The sequence below is a fragment of the Sturnus vulgaris genome, chromosome 6 (assembly GCF_052056855.1).
Source record: "Sturnus vulgaris isolate bStuVul1 chromosome 6, bStuVul1.hap1, whole genome shotgun sequence".
NCBI lineage: Eukaryota > Metazoa > Chordata > Aves > Passeriformes > Sturnidae > Sturnus > Sturnus vulgaris.
Window position 1 is genome coordinate 25428630 of NC_142248.1, and position 21755 is coordinate 25450384.

Genomic DNA, 21755 nt, shown 5'->3' on the forward strand with positions numbered 1-21755 from the left:
CAAAGAGGAGGTTTTTAGAGCTGGAAACCATCCTTTTCTAGCAACAGAACTCTTACAGATGGTAAGGAATTCCCAGTGTTAGCTAAAGGGCGTGATAGCCAAGCGGGAGTTCTGGGACAGGCTCATAAAGCTTTTCAGAAGTTGGGTTTTTACTGCTACAACAAGGAGGATTTGTAATTCATGCAAGTGTGGAAAAGGCTGTTGCAGAGGGAGAAAGGAAGCAAGAACAAGAAACAGCAGAAGCTGTCTGTGGTGCTGGGTGTTTCCCCAAGAAGCTGTCCTTGTTGAGACAATATGGCATCATTCCTGGATCATGGCAGGGTTTTCCCAGCTCTGACATCAACCTCAGAGATGGTTTACTGGTCCCAGCCACAAGTGAAGAGGACAGTCCCTTCTAACAGAAAATGATTGCACTCACAGCTGCCAAGCAGATGAAAGGGAAGGCAGTTCCTAGTACTGGTGCCTGCATTTTCCTGGCATCTAAAGACAGAGTGCAGAGTCAGCTTTTTTGCTGGCTCTGGCTAAGGTAGGTTAGGGGAAGAGGAAAAAACCCCTCGTTGTTCTGGGAAGAGTAGAGAGTCTAGTTCTTACACAAATGAGTTGAGTGAAAGAGAATGTTTTGATTTTAAAATGCTGCTTGCACTCAGCCTTTGTGCTGATTTAGGATACAGAGGGTTGACCTTGACTTTGTACATAAGCTTGGGGAAGCCTTTATTCTGTCTGCAATAAATGAAGCCTTTGAACCAATCAGGAAGGGAATATACAGTCAAGCTCTTAAAACTATGCAGCCTAGCAAACTGCTTTATTTAATTTGCCCTGTCAAGGCTTGCTGTAAGAGAGTAGTGCGTGAAACTTCCTTTTGACTCAACTTGGGTGATACCCATGGCACTGAGTTGCAAGATGCCATGCTGTGGCTTTGGACACAGGGGTCTTCCTCCTGACCCTCCCCTGAAGCACAGGACTAGGAGACTGGTGGATAGGGTTGCAAGACTGCAGCTGGAGGAGTCAGCCAATGTGGGCTGCCATGGAGAGGAAGAGACCCAGGCTCAGCTGCTCCTGCTCTCTGGCCTTCTGTGGCATTAGTGGTCAGCTCCCTGCTGAGTCCCCCAGCTTCTGCACAGCAATTGAGGTTTCCATACCTTTGCTAGTGTAGATGAGTTTCTCCAGAGCTCTGCTTCCCTCTGGTGGACGAGTGCTCCTGCTGCTGCCTGGAAGGGTGTCTTTACTGCTAGAACCAGCTAGCCACCGAGACCTGTTGCTGGTACCAGTAATTCCTTACTATGGGAGATAAGTGAGCAGTGTGAGTTTCAGCCTGTGGTTTAGACTTGCACAACTGAGCACAGCAGCTTCCACCTTGGGCTGGCAGCAGACACGGACACGTGTTTGTGCTGCTTTTTCTTTGATCTAGAATGTATGTACACTGGGCGTCCTTCCCTCTGTGATGGCTCTCAGAGTTCACCCCTTTAAACCCTCCCTGTGTCATCTTCCAGGGAAGACTGTGCTCAGAGCACGGCTGGGAGGGCTGCTGTCCTGCCAGTGGAAAGGAGCACCCAGGCATGGAAGGCTGGAGCCACAACACATAACAATGACAAAAGGCTGGAAGAAAACCCAGGCATTTCTCCCAAATCTGAGCTGCAGCTATACAGCTGTGCGGACTGGAGAGGCTGTGAGGCAGGCAGGAGTACAAGGGCAGAAGGCCGGTGCCACCTTCTGGGGTTTGGCTGCAGGGTGCTGATGGCTGGGGGTGACACCAACCCAGGGCTCCCAGGCAGGTTTCAGAAACAGATTTGGGGCTCTCTGTCACTCAGCAGGCCTTGGCCTACACCTGGCTGATACAGCTAAGAAATAAAAGGACGCTTCTCTAAGTGATAGTGAGTAGTTTATTTTTTTCAGAGGGCAAAGGGGAGAAGAGCAGAGGGCTGCTTCTTGTCTCACCCCTGCAGCAGAGATGGCACACACACAGATACAGTCAGGGAGGGGCAGAGACCACGGGCTTGGGCTCCAGCCAGCAGGGCCCAGCGGGGCTGCATTTGAAAGCCACAAAAAGTAACAGAGCAGGGGGGTCACTGTGGTAGCAGCAGAGATCAAAAACAGGGAGGGAGGTCCAGAGCAGAGTGTTGAGCTGAGGAAGGGATGCCCCAAGAAGGGGAACACCACTGCTTCCTGTAGGTGGGCGCCCAGGTTCGTTTTCCCACCAGGAAGGACCTGGAGAAGACAGCCTGGCCCAGCCTGATGCCTCCTCTTTGGACATGCCAAGGAACAGAAGCAGAGACAGAAGGACATGTAATGCTGCAAAACCTGATGTGTACCCCACCTCAGGGCAGCCCTTGAGGCAAGCCTTCCCCAGCAGGCAGTGCTGCCAGTGCCACCCAGCGTTACAAGTGCCAGGGAAGCAGTCCAGGGCCCAGCTCCCTGGGGGAAGGACAGCCTGCCTAACCCACCAGCTTATTCCACGGGACTGTGCTGAAGAAGGAATGAGCCTTCAGCTTTGTTATGCCACCTCCTCCAGAGCCCAAGCGCCGTTTTGGATTGTACTGCAGGAGCTGCAGAAAAAGGCAATGGGACAGGAGGATGGGCAGAAAGGTACCCAGGCTGGACCCTGCTTTTCCCCAACCCCTTGTCCCATTCTCCCTCCCATCCACCCAAGCCCCTCACCTCAGTGAGCAGCGATGTAGCAGCCAGGCTGAGGCCCTCTGGCAGGTGCAGCTGGGTGTGAGGTTGAATCCCTGATGGATGGTTTTGGGATAGTGGCTGCAGGAGGCAGAGGGTGATGGTAAGCAGAGGCACCAAGTAGAGTAGGAGCATGCTGTCGAGTCTTCATTGCCACATAACCCCAGTCCTACACAGCAGCTTTTAAAAGCCAGGGCCCTTAACAACCAGAGACCATGTACAGGCACTGGGAATCACATGTCTAAAGGAACCTGGCCAAGAACTGAGGTGCTAGCAGGGCAAGGCACTCTCCCAGCCCTACACAGCAGGCAGCCCTTGAACCTCCTCCTCCCCTGTCCTTCTTGCACAGCTTCTTGGCCTCTTACCACTCCTGTCAGCAACTCATACAAGAGAGAGCCAAAGCTCCAGAAGTCAGCTGCTTCAGTGGGCTCCATAATCCCCCCCACTTCTGTAGAAAGAGACAGAGAGGGATTAGAACTAGAGGCAGGGAGCACCAGCGGCCACAAGGTGCTGGGCACATTTCACTGCCTGCAAAAGCCTCCTCTCTCCAATTGGTGCCACTGGGCAGAGAGCTGAAGAAGTCAGGGGACACATCCCTTACCTGGAGCACTGTACAGCTCTTCCCGTGCCTGGCTGCAGTGCTGGGGCTCCACCTCTGTCCACTGGCCAAAGAAGGTGAGACGGACATGACCTGCAGGAGAGCACCAGAGTCAAAAGCAGGATGGTTAGGACAAGACTGGGGACTTTTGTCACAGCATGAAGCCAAGCCATATCCCTGCCACTGGGAGCAGCCAGGGCACTGGGCCCCTGTGATGCCCTGAACACAGAGGCACTGAGCATCCCCTGGTACCACACATGCTCCCACTGGCCTCCCAGTGCTTGCCCGAGGTGCCCAACAGGTGAGACTGCTTAGGTGGGCTCCAAGCTCATAGATCTCAGTGCAGGCTGTGGTGAGGAAAGAAGTAGGTTTTAAAAGGGAAGGGAGGAGAAGGTTAGCTTTCTCCTTGCAAAACTCTCCGTTTTTCTTTTCTTAAGCAATTTGTAGCTCTCCAGTTTGTCCCAGATGTTGGCAGCTGAGCAGGGACTTGCACTGACAGCAATACCTGTGGCTCAGAGGGATGGGATGACTCCAGAACATTCCCAGCAGGCAGTTGCTATAAGCAGGGGGAAACTAACCCACTAGTCCCATTAACCTCAGGCACAGCTCAGCTGGTCTCAGCTTCCCTAGGCAGCCAACCTCCACGTGGAAGCCAGGGCAATGCATTTCTGTGACTATGGCCCTTGACTCTCCTGCTGGAGAGCTATCTCTTGTAATAATTAGTTGGAAAACCTAAGTGAGATCACACTTCCAATTTCAGAAATACCAAACCTTCCCAGACTCCCACCCTTCTCCAAAGCAAACACAAGTCCACATCTTCTGGAAATGGGGCAAGCAGCAGTCTTCCAGCTGAGAGACCAATTTCCTCCTCCTTGGGGCATTACTTACCAGCTGTATCAAGCAGCAAGTTCCTGGGGTTGAGGTCCCGGCACAAAACACCCTGTTGGTGAAGTCCCTCTAAAGCCAGAAGGATTTCTGCTGCCCAGAGCTGCACCTGCTCTTCCTTTACAGCCCATGCTCTCCGGTTGTGCCCATGGGAAGCCAAAGCCCTGCATTGGCCTGATGGTGGCTGTTTGCTGAGCTGGCCACAGGTCAGGCTTGCTCCCCACGAGGGCTCCCACATGGCTGGGTCAGGCACAGTGGGTTTGCCAGAGCTGGACAGGGCAACTCCTGCAGGGAGCTGCGTCTCACCTGCGGTCAGGAGGGGCTGAGCCTGGGAGGCCTCAGACACTTTCTGAGTTGGCAATTGCCCTGCCCCTGACTGGCCCCCTCTCACAGTCTTTGGTACAGGGACAAGCCCCTGGGAAAGCCTGGCACCTTGTTGGGAGGCTGTTCTCTCCGATATGCAGCCTGTGCCGCTGGTTAGATCATCCCATGGGTAGACAACCAGGCCCTGGCTGGCAAGGTGGCCAGGGCACTTGGCTGACGCTGCTGGAAAATGGTCCACAACACCAGACACAGTCTGTGCCACACTCAGATCCTGTCCTCCAGGTGCAGCCCCTCTGCCACCAGCAGGAACCAGGAGAAGCTGGCAGTGGTCCCCTGAGCCAGAGTCTGTGTTGCCAGGGGATTGCTCTTGAGGGAGTGAGGCATCAGTGTTTTCCAATACTTGGTAGTTCACAGAGCCTGGGAGGCCACTGCCTGTCCAAACTGGGCGGATGGATACTTGGCTGCCACCCTGGGAGTTTCCCACACCATCCTCTGTGCCATGGTCCCTCATGGCTTGAATGGTGTTCGGATCAGCACAATCCTGCTGGATACAGTACTTGGAGCGGAGGTGAGACCACAGTGTCTCCCCTGGAAAGCAGAAAGGAGAACAAGTGATGAGGCAGAAAGTATCCCTGGTTCTCCCACTGTCAACATGGCCCATTCAGGCCAAGACCCACACAGTGGAGTTGTGACTGAGCATCATTTAACGTGCCCAGCACCAAGGCTCAAGTCCATGCAGAATACATCCCTGCACTACAAGCATACCATGCCCAATGCCACACCTTTCCTAGGACCTGGCACACCTAAGTCCCATTCCCTCCTCCTTTAGCAGCCCTCTCCCCATTCTGCACAGTCTCCTTGATCCCACCTCTGCCGTTTCCATGTCACAGACAAGCCACATACTCACAAATGCTCTTGATCCCACTGCCATCCCCACTTTCCCCTGAAAGCCTTTCTTTGCTGTGTGACAGAAATGCCAGACAGCTCCCAGAGCATGGCATAAGGCCATGGGTCAGCAATGAGCCAGAGCAGCAAACCCTGGAGCCCACAGCACATTACCAGGGGCTTCCCAGCCTCGCTACATTCAGTGCTGCTGCTTTCTGTAAACTCATGCTATAGCAATGCACAAGGAGTTGAGCCTGTTCTCCAACACACATCAGCCTCCATTTGTCATTACTGCTGTCCAGCTGCTGCTCCCTACACCTTCATTCAACCAGCAGAGAGTAAATAAGCTCATCCTCTACCTTATCATACTTCTTCACCAGGATCTGGGACAACCTCAAGTATGTCTCTTGGATGTACCCAAACCCCAGTATGCTCACTGCCCCTTATGTCCTAGTTTTCCATCTCCTCTCTTTGGTATGATCTCAAAATTCAGTGTGACCTTTTGTAACAAAAAAAACCATGTTCTATAAAGGTCTTGTCAAAAGATTGTTTTGCTCTACAGCATTCAGATGAACTACCTCACTTTGAATTTCCTTCTCCATCACCTTCCTGTTTTGGTCAGACAATGCAAGTAAAATGTTGGAATTCAAAATGCAAGAAATTCTCAGAACATTGGGCCTGTAAGCCAAAGCCTGATGATTTGAATTTGATGTAAAAATCCATTCTTACAGTAAAATGAAGAGGTTTTTCTTTTCAAGATGCTGAATCACATCAACTTCATTACATAAAAGCATGACCATGCTCTCCCATGAGACCCAGTGGCTCATCTCTCTAAAGACTAAGGCTGGTTTCCATACAACACACCCACACACATACGTGACCTCTTTCTCCTTGTAGTTCTCCATAAGCCCATTTCTAGGTTGCATCCCCAGCTAGTTCCTATCAAACCTCTGCAATTCACAGCTGAGCAGCTCTGTCCACTGAGTCTCCAAGCCCTAGTACCCACCACCCTTCTGTGAAGAAGACAGTTTACAATCTCACTATAAAAGACAGTCCCAAAACAGAGGAGAAACATACTTCGGATTTTAAAGAAAGGACAGTCCTCACTCACCCTGCACATGCTCCAGATGGAGGAAGATGGAGTCCTCACTCACATAGTAGCACAACAGCTTGACCATGAAGGGGACCCCATGAGGGATGATGGTCTGTCGCTCACGGGTCTCAACGTGGGATTTGGGGAGGCTCTGAGGAGGTACAGGTAGATAGGTGGTACAGCACGGTAGGGACTTGGACAGTGTGCAGCCTAGCACGTGGCAGGGCTGGAGGCCAGCCAGAAGGGAGTGTGCTCTCTGCCAAGCTCCATGGCTGCTCCCCTGTCACCCATGATGGAGCTCCCCCATCTGCACAAACTTGTGGCTCATTCAGAGTCTGTCAGTCCCCGGCACCCAGCTGAGATAGGGCAGTGCTCTGCAAAGCTCTGCCAAGGTAGGGCACTCCCCAGCTGCACTGTGGCACCCAGAGGACACAGCTGCTCCAGAGCAGTGACTCCTCTGCAACCACCCTGCTCCCTTCAGGGAGGAACCTGTCATCCCAACCCTTTCTCCTCTTCCCCTGGAAATGATGCTTCTCCTTCTCATGCCAGATCCTCTTTGTCCAGTTATTGAAGTACTTCATTGTTAGTCCCAAGGGCACTGAAAAATACTCTAGGACTTGTACTGAGCACACCTCACAACCTGTTTCAGGGGTTGACCCAGTTTAACAAAGGCTTGAAGTTTTACAAGTTAGAGAAATGGATGACCAAGGAGAACCACTTCCTTTCTGATCACAGAGGATGGCTGAGGCAGACAAAAGAAGATTTTTGAACCATGAAATTTGAAATTTGTCCAGCCTCTGAGAGCTGCTATTTTTTATCCTCTCACCTGCCCTAGCCATCAGTTTGGACAAGGTGGCCCCACCTGAGAGAGAGAAGCAGGCAGATGAAACTGAAAACACCCACCTTGAGTATAAAGGTCTCACCAGTGGCTGGATCCTGGACAATTTGCACCTGAGACAATATACACAGTACTGGTCAGAAGTGGTGACCCAACACACAGCCTACAGGAATGATCCAAGAGACTCAACTCTGGAACTGAAACAAACGCCCACCCAACTGGTAGAGTTTTATGAGGCTCAGACCCCTACTCTTGAAAGACAAAACAGAAGTAATTGGCAATGAGATAGCCATGCAGCCAAGAAACAGGAAATTAGTTAAACCAAGAGGTGGCTCCCATGCCAGTTTTACTTCCTTCACACCGAAGGGTTTCATTGTGCTCTTTCTGGGCTCAAACCTGGGCTTCAGCAGGACAGGAGGGTCACATCAGTCCTAGCAAAATGAGATGTGTGAACAGCAGTGGAGAGCAATGTGCCATCTGTCTGTGGATACAGTAGCCTGGCATCTTCAAGACAATGAACTTCTAACTAGTTTATTCATCTAGACAGTTCAGCTTCTGCAGAAGTCTAGATTATCCACAGGAGTCCACTGTCATGGGCATCATTCCATATGTGTGAAACAGCGAGATGGATAAACCACCCTGTAAATATCTTGGGAGATCTGGTAAACAAAAGTAATGGGGACATTAACAGATTTCCCAATTAACTCCTTAAGGGGTCTTGAGTCCTCTCCTATGAATTTTTCTAGGTAGGAATGGTGTGGGTGGATACCCCAACATTGCTTGATGGATGTGCTGAGGGCTGGCACCCCCATTCCAGCTGCTAGGACCCTCCAGCTTATGCTTCCTTTGGTCCAATCCCAGCCTCATCCCCCATCTCCAGGTCAAGTGATTACCTTATCAATCACTCCCACAACCTTACACCGTCTCAGGTTCTCCACTGCTGAGCTCAGGGTCCTGATCGGCCGGAAGCGCAGGCTGCTGTAGCCCTGCAAGTTGATAAGAGAAGAGGATGTAGGACCTAGAAATGCTGTTGTCCATTACAGTGGGTGAAAAAAATCCCCGCATTTTCCAGAAGAGGCAGCAATACTGCCCAGCTGTTCAACATGCAAAGACAATACTCATATGGCCATGATTCATTTCTAACATCATTTCTAACATCACTTTCTTGGCCAATCCCTGGATTTCTAAATTTTTTAGGGAAATCTTGCACTTGCAGCAGAGGTAAAAATCACACCAAAATTTGAAGCTAGCCCTGGACTATTTCAGCATTAAGTGGATCTGTGTGGAAGGTAGTTGTCTTTCTCCCCACATTCTTCCCACTAGGTTCTGACCTTGCCCTGCCTCACTCCCTTCTCCCATCTTTAACCACCTCTTTCCCACAATGCAGGAAACAGCCACTGTCTTTATTTTCCATACAGATGGAAACGATGACAGATGGGAAGAGGACACTTTAAACATTTGACAGGGTGGTTCCCTGCAGTGGCTTCAGTCTCCACAAAAAATGTCCATAACTACTATGATGGCAGCAAGCTAAGTATACACACTTTGGAGTGTGGGGTCCTGGAAGCACCCCAGGCAGCCTGGGCCCACCTCGGCTCCTCGATCCAGGCAGCGTGAAGAGCTGCCAGCTCCCTTGCAGCCACTGGCAGGCCAGGATACTCGGCAGCTTGATGTGCCTGCTATTTTTTCTACACCATCTTAGTGTGGCATCTGGCAGAGGCAGACAAGGACCACTGGGGCTGCTTTATCTGCGTGTCCGCACTCCCAGCCCCGTTTCCCAGTGTCACAGAACCGCTGCCATGGCACGGTACGGCCCCACGCCAGCCCCTCACCGTGGCAGTGGTGTTGCTCCCCCCGGCCGCCCGCTGCAGGTGGCAATTGAAGATTTCCTCGGCACGCCGCAGGTACTGCGTGATCTTCCGCTTCACGGCCTCCCGACGCTCCTTGTTGGGGTCAACTGCGGTCGGTGCAAAGGGTGAGTGTGAGGAGCCTGGCTCAGCCCCTGAGGACTGGCCATAGTCCCAGCCCCATCACCCTTCTCCCGGTAGGGATGCACTCCCTGGACAGATGCCCCAATGCCCTTAACACACACCCTAGAGGGATTTTCCCGACCTCTTGTAGTTCTCCCTGCAGGGATACTTTGGCCCCGATATGGCATGGGACTCCCGATATGACATGCCCTGGTCCCCTGGCTGGTGTCCCCGGAGGGATGCCCCGGTCCGCCGCCCCCGGGAGGCCGCACACACCCTGCACGCCGCGGAGCAGCACGTCCACGCCGTTCTGGTAGTGGTTGAAGGCCTCCTCGTAGTCTTCGCTGACGTCCCGCTCCAGCGCCAGCCGCAGCTGCCGCGCCGCCTCCACCAGGTAATCCCGGCGCCCGCCGCCCTCGGGCCCCGCCGGGACCACGCGGCCCCGCAGCTGCCCCAGGTAGACGCGGGCCTGGGCCAGCGCCCGGGAGCAGGGCTCGGCCTCCGCCCGGCTCATAGCCCCGCGCCACCGCCGGGACAGCGGGAGCGGGGCTGCGGGGTCAGCCGGGGAGCCACGCACAGCCCGGCCCCTTGGCTCTCCGGCACGGCCTCCCCGGCACGGCCCCCGGCCCCGCCGCCCCCACGGCCCCCACCGCCCCCGCCGTGCCGCACCTGGGCAGCGCGGCCGCCAGCATCCCCCGGCGCCGCCGGGCGGAGCGGCAGGGGCGCGGCAGGAGCGAGCGGTGCTGATTGGCCGCGGATGAGATCATCATCATCATCAACATCATCATCATCAACATCAACATTATCATCACCATCATCATCATCATCATCATCATCATCATCATCATCATCATCGCCCCTTGCGGGATCCGTGCCCTGTCCCCCCACCGGTGTCCCACCCCCGCCCGAGGCAGGCGCTCCCTCTCCGTTAACGCGCGCCGAACGCCGTCGCTCCACTTGCTTTATTGTCATGTTTATTCACCATAAATTGCCCTTAATTAACCAAGCGCCCGTTCATTAAATGATGCCTTTGCCGCCGCTTTTCCTTCCTCCCATAACGCGTAATTAGCTGTGTTTTGATTCGCCTTTGTCTCTGCCCGAGAGGTGCACCCATTCCAGCAGCTCCCCACTGCCACAATTAAGGTGGTGGGTGTCTTGCCATTTCATCATGGCCAGCCCAGGGTACACCCCTGGCTCTTCCCGATTTCCTCTTTCAAGTGGGTGCGCTGGCCCTGATACTGGGCTCTCAGCCAGCCCTTCTACCAGCTCTTGCAGACTCATTGGGTTTCGCAGACTTATTCCTAATGTACAGCACAGGGAACATCAGCACAAATGCATTAAGGTGCAGCAAAGTGATAGCATAATCAAGATCCCAGCTGGCGGTTAACGAATGCTTTGTATGTGGAAAGTATCAGTCTTTGGTTTGTCCTAGAAACATGTATTCCCTGTCCTCCTGGCCTGGCTTTTTCTTGGAAGGCCAGGAGGCCTTGAAGGGCCTACTGGATCACTGCAGTTATTAGCAAAGGAGATTTGCTGAACCAGGAGTGCTCAAGTGGTTACTACCAACTGGTTTGCTGTGTCTGTGGGATGGTTGATCTCAGGATAAATAACTGCCTTAGCAAGGCAAGGGAGGCAATAACTCCCTTAGCTGCAAAGGGAGGAGGGCTGCAATGAAATCTAAGGGATACCCTTAGAAAAAGTCTGCTAAGACTGTTTGGGAAGAGGGAGGCCCCTGCATCTTTGTCCATCCCTTGCTAACCTATGTACATATCCCATTGCAACAGGAAATTATCCTAAGATGGGGATTTTCATTTTGTCAGGAGCTGGCCCTGTGGTATGCTATCACAGCCACACCAGCCTGGTCAGTCCCTGTGTTCAGCCCCTGTGTTCAGCCCCTGCTGGACCTGGTACTTGCTGTGGGACTGGCAGAGGGGGCACCTGTTTGTGGCTGACCTGTGGTTACTTCATAACACACTTGTAGGGGATCTCCCTGGGCTCAGGTCCCCTGGGCAGCTCTTTTGCACAGCCCAGCCTGTTAAGAACAGGACAGTAGACCTGTGCCCACAGCTCAGTTCAGGACCCAGCAACCAAACACTGTCTCTCTTACAAAGACCATCAGACCATCTCTTTGGGAGTATGAAAGTATTAACTGTGACTCAGAGGGCAGGTCTAGGGGATACAAGCCATCTGCTTTGTAAGGCAACTCACTGCCCAAACACCATCAGTGTGCTTGGTTCTTTGGTTTCTCCTCAAAATACTTGCAGGTTCCTTTTCCAACCTCTGCCTAACAGAGACCATTTTTTTCTGCCCAGCCTATTTATACCCCACAGTCTCTGGGGTCTTTTAATTCCCACCAGAGACTGGAGGCTCCTCCTTGAAGTGAAAAGTCTGAGCAGGCAAGAAGTGAAGGAGAGCCAGGGATGAGAGCAGCAGTACTGCTGGCACAACTCACCTGCCTGGCTTCAGCAGATCTGTGTGGGTCTGGAAAGGACAGAGAGTACAGGAAAACCACAAAATCCAGCACGATGTATCTGTAGATGGTTTGGATGTTTAGGTGATGGTGGCAGGGAGGTGTGTGAAGAGGAGTTGCCAGGAGGGTACAAAACTCGGTTAAGTTCTTCATCAAACACCTGTGAGGTGGCCGGAAAAGGGTGAGCCAAAGGCATCAGCAGGAAGTGCCTCAAGGATGTTCCTGTGAGGAAAAGCCTTGCAAGGGAAGAAGAGGTGTACCAGTCCTGAGGCACAAGTGCCTTTACCTGTGGGCTTCCAGATTTGCATGTCAGTGCTGGACGGAGGACATTAAATTCGGGGGACAACTTTTAGATTAACCTATTAAAGAGCTTGTGGTCCTTGTTGAAAAGTGGGAACTGACAAAGCAAAACAAGCACAAATAACAGCGAGAAGAGTGAGAACTGCCTTTTTTCTCACAGGCTAAAGCTCACACATGAGAGCTGGCAAAAGCTTAAAATATGTTGAGACTGCAAACACCACTGGCTTCAGCAGGCAGGATTATGCCAAACTTTGTGAGGATGCAAAAGAATTGTAAGTCACAGCCAAAAATTTAGGACCTCAGTGTTTCTTTATTTCCATGAAGACATGTGGAAGATCTGCACGGGCATGTCTGGGAGACCCTGCTGGGTAGCAGCACTCTGATGGCATCCTGTGCTCAGGGAAACCAGAGGTAACCAGTGACGTTTTAACATCAGGGCTTCATCATCTACGATGCTACATCTCTGGGCCAATCCCCACATCACCTTTACAGTTACTTCCCCAAAACCGTAAAATTTTGTTCCTGGTGCATAAGGCCACTTTATGTTTTGTCTTCCTGTAAGTATCCTCCTAAACCATCTTATTGCAGCTCTGGCTCCTAAAGCCTTATTAAACAAACCTTTGCCCTGTAAGGCTGGAAGACACAGGAAGCCCAGGGACGCTGATAACCCAGCGGTGTGTGCTCTTGTGGGACAGCTGCCTGTCTGCAAGAGGTACACAGGCAGGGAAAGGATGAAAGACTTAGGAGCACTGGGGCTAGAACATGTTTTCTGCCTGTCCAGGCTGGCTTTGGGGCTGGGCTATGTCAGGGTCCCTTTACAAGGGCACCAATCTCCCACTACAGCCCTGCACTTCAGTGCCTGGGGGACGTGGGGCTCTGTAGATGTAGCTGACCTTTGTCAGAGTGCTCACACATGTGTTGTGGCCAAGGAGGGCTGCCAGGAGCTGGTGGTATAAAAATGCTACAGCTGGGACCACACAGAGGAAGGACAGGCAGACCATGGTTGGTGCCCTAGAGAGGAAACTCGGGCATTGGACACAAGCCCTGAAGCCAGGAACCCCTCTCTCCCCCTCAGAGCAGCAGTATCCCACCCTGATCCTCATATCTCCATTGGGTATGATGTCCTGCTGGAAGTCCCTGCCACACTGGGATGAGGAGGGTCTTAGGACTCTCCCCTCTGTCAGGAATAGAGAAAGGAGCTAGCATTTCTCTGGGAGTGCGATGCTGCAGCAGTCACAGGAACTTCATAAACTAGGGCTCATTGGTTTCCTGTTACCTCCAAGGAGCTGGAGATGCAGTTCCCAAACCTCTTGTGGAAGTGATGTTTCCCCCTGCTCCTGCCCTGCTCATCACAGCTGCAGTGGGGCAGCCACATCCCTCCCAGCACCCACATTCTTGCTGTCCAACACCCCATGCCACGGGAGGAGCAGGGGACAAGGCCACACACAGCACCCAGACAGCTCAGGTGATGGAGGGAGAGAAGCAACACAGGGGTCTGTGCAAGGCAGGTGCCTGGCCCCACCATGTCTGATGGGCAGAGCTGCCTGAAATATCTCAGTGCAAGGCAGCAGCCAAAGAGTTGACACCAGACACCAGGAACTGTTTGGAAAAGCCACTGTGTGATAGTGTGTTTGAATTTGTTATACTCCTATTATCAGTCTTGATAAACTTATTTTTATTAATTAACATACTTGGATTTATGTAACTTCCTTTTTTAAATGTTTAATACTACTGGCGTACTAAAAACAATACAGAAACCATCACATACATTCTCAAGTGCTGCACATGGTTCTCCTTGGCCTCAGAGCAAAACTAAACAGGCAGAAATGACACACAGTGATAGGGAAAGCCTGTGTGGACCAGGCCAACACATGGCCCACACAGACTCTGAGTGATATGGGAAGGGGAGCAGCAAGTTCCCCTCATCCATGAGGTAGTGAAGGAGGAACTTCATGGGCTATTTTTGAGGCAAAGCCCATGTAGGCTGTGATCCAGGATACTGTGGATGCTTGGAAATGGGATCTAAAAGGGATCCAGCAAGCTCCTAAAGGATATGCCCAGCTGCACAGTTGCAGCTCACACAGTCCATTCCCTGCTACCTGGTGGCAGTATGCAGGTTCACATCACCTCGACACCCACCTCCAGCTTTCCCTGACAGGGATCTGCCCTATCCCCATAGCTTTGAGCCAGCCTCAGGCAACACCAACATTATGGCTTAGAGAGTCATAATGTAACCCCCATTACAGGCAGCCCTGTCAGATGTGGAAGGAGCCACCTTGGACCCCAATTCTTGCTATGTTAGGCTTCATCCTTGTTCCTCAGAGCAGGATAAACCATAGGTCCCATCATTTAAGGGTAACCTTGAAGCCTTTGCAGATCTTGCCCTCTAGTCTTTTGTTTGAAGCTTTCAAGAATGACCCTTGATTTTGCTTTAACCCAGTGCCAGGAATGCCCCACAAGTATGTAGGTGCCCAACTCACCCCTAGGGTTTCCAGCTATATGCACTGCTCCCAGATATGGCTTGTACAGATCAGCATGGGATGCATTTGGCAGACAGCCCCAGACCCCCTGCAGTAGGGGTGGGAATGGGGACAGGAAGAGCCCCAGGAGAACTGCTTAAAGCACAGAAATCCAGGGGCTGTGGCTTCCCCCTGGACCTGGGCAGAGACCTGGCTAAGTGGGGGAAAGCGGCGAACAACAGTCCCCACAGCCACCTTGATGAGGGCCACCAGCTCCTTATAACCTGAGGGTACATCCAGTAAGGAAAGGGGTCCCCAGGCCAGCCTGTCCCCATGTCAGGTAAATTACCCTTGGTGGGGTATTTCCTGAGTGGGTAGCTTGCCCTCCAGTGCCCTAAACTTTGCATCAGCCCTGCCAGGGAGGACAGGATCCTGAGCCAGACATTTGGACTGGGATGAGAACAGGATGGGCATGATGAATAGGGAGAGGAACCAGTCCCACACTGCGGTGTGGAGGGGAAGTGCAGCTCCCCCAAGGGTCTCCCAGTATCCAACTGAACTGCAGCACATGGATAGCCCCAGCCCAGGGAGCAGCCTGCTTGTTCCTGTCTCTAGCATCACACCAAGGCCAGTCCCCTGGTGCTGCAGGATTGGTGATGGGGACAAACCCTGGGTCACTGCCCTCCTCCAGCCTGAGTGAGTGTCCATGGGGAAGTTCCCTGCCTGCAGTTGCTGGAAAGCAGACAGGAGCTGCCAGCTCCCATGTCTGACCAGCTATTATTGAGCAGGACAAAGCTGGGATGTGGCTGTGAATACATGAGGATCCCAGTTCCCTTCTGTTCACAACTAGAACAGCTTCCCAGGCAAGATCCCTGGCATATGCCTGGGCTGCCCCATGCCAAAGCTGGGACGGATGCAGCCCTATAGCCCTGCCTGCCCCAGGTTTCCTTCCTCCCCAGCTGCAGAGCATTGGCAGGACAGAGAAATTTTGCAGGTGCAGCCCTGTGAGCCATCTCTACTCACTCACACATGGCTGTCCTCCCCAGCCAGTTCCAGCAGCACATCCACCAGCTCCTCATTGCCCCTAGAATGTCCTCTTCTGAGGACTGCTTGAGCTCCTCATCTTCAGCCCCAGGCTTGGTCACGAGTCCTTTGCTCTTGCTGCCAATGGGGCAGATGGGGCAAGGGAATCCTTGTTTCCAGGCTGTGTTCCCACCAGGGCCAACCAAGAGTGCAGTCAGCTCTTCTGTGCTGGAGTCCTGCTCCCCACGCAGCTTGGAGGGACATGACTCCACAAGTCCCCCATTCTGCGGGCAAAGGCAGCTGGCTCAAACCCGGGTGGCAGGAGCAAGGCTGGGGGCAGGACAGAGGCTACCTGCGTGGTGTGCTACATCTGCAAAGAGAGCATGGCACAGGGTGAGCACTGCCAGCATGGGATGCTCACCTGCTCTGCCCTGTATCCCCCTCTTTGTGCCTGGCCCCTCTGCCACAGAACTGCAGGAGTAGGGACTGCAGGCAGCCTCTTAGCGGGGAGGAGTGAGGGTGATGTGGCTCGTCCTGGCTGAACCCTCAACAGCAGGCTTCAGACAAAAGGGGGAAATGCTAGAGGAAAGTGCTAGCCACAGATGTCATACCTCAAAAGTGCCCACAATGAGTCAAGCCTGTTACAGCAAGGAGTTTGAGAAAGTGAGATAAAGGACAAAAAGAGTAGAGTAACCCAAATAACAACCAATCAAGGACAGCAGTAAGGTCATAGCTGGCAGCAAGATGAGGCTGAAACTGGAAATTCGTGGATCCATGAAACTCAGCATGGCCTGTGATGGCAAGAGAGCTAAGCGCCATCAAGTCACCCAGCCCATCCATCGCCTTTCTGCCTAGCTTTGAGCTGCTGAGCCTGGAGACTACCAAGCACTTATCGAGTCTTTGGTAAAAGGCCTGCTTCTCCACAACCCCTTCTGCTTTCTTCTGTGTCTGCTCTGCACAAACCGTTCACTACTCACAGTGTCAGTAAAGATCTAAATGCTTAATAAAGGCACTCATCCCAAGAAAATTGACCCAGAAGACACTCCCATACCTGCCCCTGCTCACTTACACTTCACAGTCTTGCCGTCCCTTCTTGTCTTGTCTTCTCTTACCTCGGCCTTTGGACCTCCTCCTTCGAAAGGAAAGTACCATGAGAAGGGCTGATGTGTGGGAGATGAGACCTACAATCTCAGCCAGTAACAATGCTCCTGATGTCACTTACCTTCCCAACCTCATCAGGTCCTGCCGGGGCCTGCAGAGTGGGAAAAATGACAGAGAGAATGGTTATTGGGCAGTGCTGCATGTTGAGCTGCAGGAGCTGATCCATTGACATGCTCCAGTGCACAGCCCAATCTACCTCTTATCATTCATGTTTAAAACAAACACCGTATCTCTTCTCCTGACCTTACCAACTCCTCAGTCAGGAGTTGATTGCAGTAGGCAGAGAGAAGGCAGAGACAGCAGAGGGACTGGTCAGCTTGGGTGACTTCCCTGGGGATGTGACGTTTTGCCAGTGAGGCTGGGAAGGGCAAGTTCAGTCCTAGCTGCTCTCAGTGACAGCTTTCACATCTCATAGTTAAACAACGTGCAACATCTTGAATAACAAATGGGGGATTTGCTGCAAAGTCTCGGTAGTGGGTTCTCAGCCATGACATATCCCCCCATGGGGGTCACAGCCAGGACATCTGCCACGCCTACATTAACTACAAAAGGGAGCGGTGTACAGGTGTGGAAAGCGGATTAGGAAGAAGCCAAAAACTGCTGCAGAAGGCAGCCTGCTCATAGGAGATCCCCTGGGAGTTACCCTAGGTAGGAAAACCACAAAAGCCTAAGGAAATCCCCTGCATGGGAAATAGCTGGAAGCAAAGAAGGAGGCAAGTAACACATCTGTTTCTTCTCACTCCCCCTTCTGCATCTACTGACAGACATTCCAGAAAGAGACTGTGTGGACCTGGGTCTGCTCCAGTATAGCTGTTCACAAAACTGCAGGGGAATACCAGTCTGGGAATCCTCAGGATCTTCTTCCAGGCAAGGATCATAACTAATGGCTGCCCAGCAGGACACTAATCCCCCAGTTTTTGCAATACTAAATCACCCTTGGATCATTATGAAGGGTGATTACCAGGACCCCCCGCGAGGCAATGCTGGAGTCTCTATGGCAAGGACCAGCTGCAGGTGGCACTGGAGCTGCTCCCACAGCATTGCAGTCCTCAGGCAGAGGCCCCATCCTGCCCCAGCTTTCACCATTTTTGGGTCCAAGTGGTGCCAGGAGTCTGTGGCAGGTTGGTGCTACACATCCTTTCCAAGCCAACACTGCATATCCAGGCCAGGTTGGCTCTGCGTGTCTTAAGCTTTCATTTGTTAGCTTGGATGTAAATCTCTGCTGTATCCCCAGGTCTGTATGAGGCAGCCCCACGTAAATGGTGGCCCAAACTCAGCTGTTGAGCTTTCTCTTTGGGCCTTGGTCACACTCAGGCATGCCAGGCCATGGAGGTCCTCGCTAAGCCACCACCTTGGACATGCTGTCACACACCAAACACCTGCCTCAAAGCCACCAGCCTTGCTCCATTACTCACAGGCATATCCTCTGGCTAAAGGAGCCTATAAGCAGGCATGCCAAGGCAGCTGCAGGGATGGGGAGCACAGCTCTGCAGACACTGCATGATGCCTGATGTGTCTTCACAATGGCATGCAGCCCCTCGTCTGCAGGGAGCAGGTGCAGAGATGTGGTGCAGCCTGCAGCTGAAAAAGGGCCACAAGCACTTGCAAACCCTAGTGCAAAGATAGCAAGAAGGGGTCCCAGCACAGCCAGGGCATCCCTGCTCCACACACAGGCTGAGCTGACAGGGTTGTTCTTGCTGGAACCCAGGAGTCCCTACCTGCACTCGCACTGCTTGTGCTCGGTGAACGCCATCTCCACATAGGGTGCCTCCCCGTTTGGCTTTATCTTCAGGAGCTGAAAGAAGAGCAAAGGTTACTTCTCAGACAGTGGCAGGAGGGGGCTGGAAGGGCTCCTGCACCACTGCCTTGCCACCCCAGGCTCTTGGGAAGATGCATGTCTAACCTGTTCCTCGGGACCTCCAACAGAGACTCCACCTCCACACGTAGGCAGTACTGGCCCAGCCCAGCTGCCCCGGCAGCTTGGGAGGCTCTGCTAGTGCCGCCCCTTGTCTTCAGGGCTTTAATTTAAGTCCCATGGTCTTGGGATTTCTCAGCCTCAGAAAAGATTTTTCAGTCTCTGCCTTTCTAGAGAGCTTTCACAAATTTGACTCCTTTGCACACCTCCCTTCTCTGACAGATATATCCCTCCAGTAATATCATTCAGACCAATCCCATAGCTGCTGCTGCCTCCTCCTGGACCCCCTTCCTACAGCACTGAGTTGGAATTGACTGGAGTCAGTACCACAGTGCCTCCCCAGTCCATGGGTACAGTATTCGCTCTGTCACATGTCACAGCCCAGCCTGAAGTTCAGGTTGGACATCCAAGGGCTTTACAAGGTATGTTCGTTCTGTGTATGATCCACACAAGCTCCTGGAGAAGTGTCTGGCATTTTCACCCTGTACACAGCATCAGGATCCCTCCCAGAGAGGGAGATCTGTGCTTGGGGAGCTGCCTCCTGTTCACGCCAGGCTTTTAGTCCATCTCAGCCAAGAGTTTTTGGAAACTGCCATCCTGCCTTCCAGCACACTTTCAACCTCAGAGAGACCAAAATCACTGGTGATTTATTGCAGGCATTCCGTAGTCCATCATCCATGGCAAAGCAGAGCTTTTCCCTGATCCCTGCAGCATCAGCAGGTTGATCTCTGGCAGCTCAGTGCAAGGGCTATAGTGTGAGGACAACTGCTGCCTGGTACATGGGAAAGAATCAAACGGCCCAGGATCTCCCACCCCACATCTCATAGCTCACATAGTGGTGACTGAAAACGCATTTGGCTCAGCCCTTCAATCTCACCATGCCCCAGTGTGGGGGCATTCACGTCAGCACCACCCCAAGCATCACCTGATACAGGAGAGCCTCACTCTTCCCTTCCATTCAAGGGCAGTATCTACTTTGTCCCAACAGGCAGTCATGGGCAACTGGAACACCCCCCAGCCCCACCACAGGACAGGAAAGGTCTGGAAAAATGACAGCAATGAGCGAGACAGACCACACAGAGAGAACTCAGTGAAGGAGGGAGTGAGGTCAGTACCCCCAGGGATGAAATCTGACCTCAGGGGAAAGCTCAAAGAGGAGGCAGAGGGATTCTACTTCGGCTTGGCATGCATTCGAGCACTTGTAAGTCCCTCTCCCCTGCTAGCCCACTGCTACAATGTCTAGAGGATGCGAAGCTGCAAGTTCACCTTCCAGGCGCTTGGTGAGCAGCCCTCCCTTCACCTCTCCGGCACACCCCCGGCCCCACAGCAGCAGCACGTACCTGCATGGTGACCGTGCTTGTCTCCACGGGGACGCAGCGGAGACCCTCGTCCCCACAACAGCCTCCACAGCGCTGCAGGGAGACGCAGGAGGGTCTGAAAATGTACTCCACCTCGTTGGGGAATTCGGTAATGACGTCCACCAGCTGCTCCAGGGGCCGGCAGAAACTACGATTCCAGATCTCCCGAAAGGTCAGGACTGCAAGAGACGGGGACAGGGACTATAAGGAGGTGCCCAGAGAGGCAGAGCCTAGCCGGGCCGCTGCCGGGGCAGGTGCAGCAGCCGCGGGGGGTCCTGCAGCCATCACGGAGCACAGGGAAGCAAAAGACCACCTTGTGCTCCCAATAAGTCCGTCACCGTACTGTTCACATCACTGTGCTCCCACAGCCACTCCAGCAGGCTCTTTCTCCCTCTATCCGCCAGCTCTGTCTCCTGCCCAGGCACTTTGCTCACCCCCAGCCTCCGCCACGAAGGGGCTCCCCCGCTCCTCGCACCTCGCTCGGCCGGACAGCCGCCCCTGGGGCTTTCCAGCAGGGAGAGCTGAAGCGGAGTGCTCCCACTTGGGACCCCGCACGCCGGAATCGGAGGGGAGGCAGCTTAGGGATTGGGCTGCGCTCCGCTTCGGCCCGCAGCAGTGCCCGGGGCGGGCTAGAGGAATTCAGGTTGGTCCGAGCCTCGGTACAGCTCCCGTCTGTCACCACGGGACTCCGGAGGTAACACAACGGAGGTAACACCCCGGCCTTGCGCGAAGCCCTCCCTGAGATGCTGCCCCCTCCCAGCCGGGGCACCGGCGGCCGCCCACTGCCAACTTACCGGGCGACTCCGTGCTGGCGATCGCCCGTTCCTCCGGGGCCTGCAGGGAGGGAAAGGAGAGCTCTGGACGGGCGGCACGGGGCGACCCCCCGCCGCCCCCCGCCCAGCGCCGGGAGGAGCTGTCCCGGTCGTCGCGGCCACCCCGGACAGCGGCACCATGGGCTCGGACTGCCCCTGCTCCGACCCCACTCCCACCCCTCGGCTCTCACCGGTGCGGGCGGTGCCCCCAGAGTCCCGGCCACCAGCAACCGCAGGAAGGCGCCGAGCAGCCGCATCGCCGCTCCCGCCGCCCCGGCACAGACTCGGCGCCTCCACTATCGCCCTGCCGCCCCCGGCATGCCGCCCCGACCCCGGGCCAACGGCCCCGCCGTGCCACCTCCGCTGCCGCCGGGCCATGGGAGCGCGCCCCGCTCCGCCGCCGTATTTCACCGCCACCGCCCCGCCGCTGCCCCGCCCCGGCCCCGCCGCGGGGCGGGAGCAGGTGCCCGGCCCCGGCGGCCGCGGGGACGGCCGGTGCTCCCCGGCGCGGCGGAGCCCCCTCCTCCAGCCTCCGCACCGCCTCCGGCCATCACTCCATCGGGCTCCCGACGCTTCTGTTCACCGTCCCGTGCCCGGTGAATCCCTGGCCCGTGGGAACCAGCGGAGCTGTGTTGGGCTTCTCGGCTTGCTGTTTTCGCTGCCCCATGCCCATCCACATATTCTGTGCCCGCTCGGCTGCCGTTTCCCCATACAACAGGCCCTTTCCCACCCATTCTCTTCATTCCTCTACTGATGCTCTGTTCCCACTGAGATATCCCGTGACTGTCCGCCCACCCCCTTCCCCCTCAAGCTGCCCCGTGCCTATTCCATCGTTCCCTGCCGTTGGACCCCTGCCAGAGGTTTCCAGCCCCCCACTAGCCTCACGGATAACATCCCAGTTCTGGTCTACTACTAGGAAAGGAAGGGAACACAGCAGGTCTGGGGGCAAACCCTGCTGTCGATCCAAAGGAACTCTGTTGGCCTTTTCTGTTCT

At 54.1% G+C, this 21755-nt stretch overlaps 2 protein-coding genes across 3 annotated transcripts; both read right to left on the minus strand.

The window, feature by feature from the left end:
• Nucleotides 1-207: 207 nt before the first annotated feature.
• RPS6KL1 (ribosomal protein S6 kinase like 1) lies at nucleotides 208-9782 on the minus strand. 2 transcript variants are annotated; one of them, XM_088167352.1, is made up of 11 exons: nucleotides 9540-9782; nucleotides 9126-9250; nucleotides 8187-8279; nucleotides 7359-7406; nucleotides 6474-6606; nucleotides 4157-5065; nucleotides 3272-3361; nucleotides 3036-3118; nucleotides 2656-2751; nucleotides 2442-2543; nucleotides 208-2241 (listed from the first exon to the last, which is right to left on the minus strand). In XM_088167352.1, the coding sequence occupies exons 1-11, from the start codon at nucleotides 9775-9777 to the stop codon at nucleotides 1801-1803; spliced, it is 2358 nt and encodes a 785-aa protein (XP_088023478.1). In that variant the 5' UTR covers nucleotides 9778-9782; the 3' UTR covers nucleotides 208-1800. The 2 variants fall into 2 exon arrangements, with proteins under 2 accessions (XP_088023478.1, XP_014745202.2); XM_014889716.2 differs by having other exon boundaries at nucleotides 1858-2543.
• A 3905-nt stretch (nucleotides 9783-13687) lies between these two features.
• PGF (placental growth factor) lies at nucleotides 13688-21018 on the minus strand. Its single transcript, XM_014889703.2, has 7 exons — nucleotides 20953-21018; nucleotides 20744-20783; nucleotides 19932-20128; nucleotides 18395-18471; nucleotides 16738-16767; nucleotides 16585-16647; nucleotides 13688-15885 (listed from the first exon to the last, which is right to left on the minus strand). The coding sequence occupies exons 1-7, from the start codon at nucleotides 21016-21018 to the stop codon at nucleotides 15864-15866; spliced, it is 495 nt and encodes a 164-aa protein (XP_014745189.1). The 3' UTR covers nucleotides 13688-15863.
• Nucleotides 21019-21755: the final 737 nt, after the last annotated feature.

Coding starts and splice junctions, on each gene's coding strand:
- RPS6KL1 (XM_088167352.1), bottom strand. CDS start 9,777: ATGAGCCGGGCGGAGGCCGAGCCCTGCTCCCGGGCGCTGGCCCAGGCC. Junction 6,607..7,358: donor GTGAGACCTTTATACTCAAG/GTGGGTGTTTTC, acceptor GTACCTCCTCAG/AGCCTCCCCAAATCCCACGT. Junction 2,544..2,655: donor CTACATCGCTGCTCACTGAG/GTGAGGGGCTTG, acceptor CTTTTTCTGCAG/CTCCTGCAGTACAATCCAAA.
- PGF (XM_014889703.2), bottom strand. CDS start 21,018: ATGCGGCTGCTCGGCGCCTTCCTGCGGTTGCTGGTGGCCGGGACTCTG. Junction 20,784..20,952: donor TGGGGGCACCGCCCGCACCG/GTGAGAGCCGAG, acceptor CCCTCCCTGCAG/GCCCCGGAGGAACGGGCGAT. Junction 18,472..19,931: donor CAAGCACGGTCACCATGCAG/GTACGTGCTGCT, acceptor CTCTTCTTTCAG/CTCCTGAAGATAAAGCCAAA.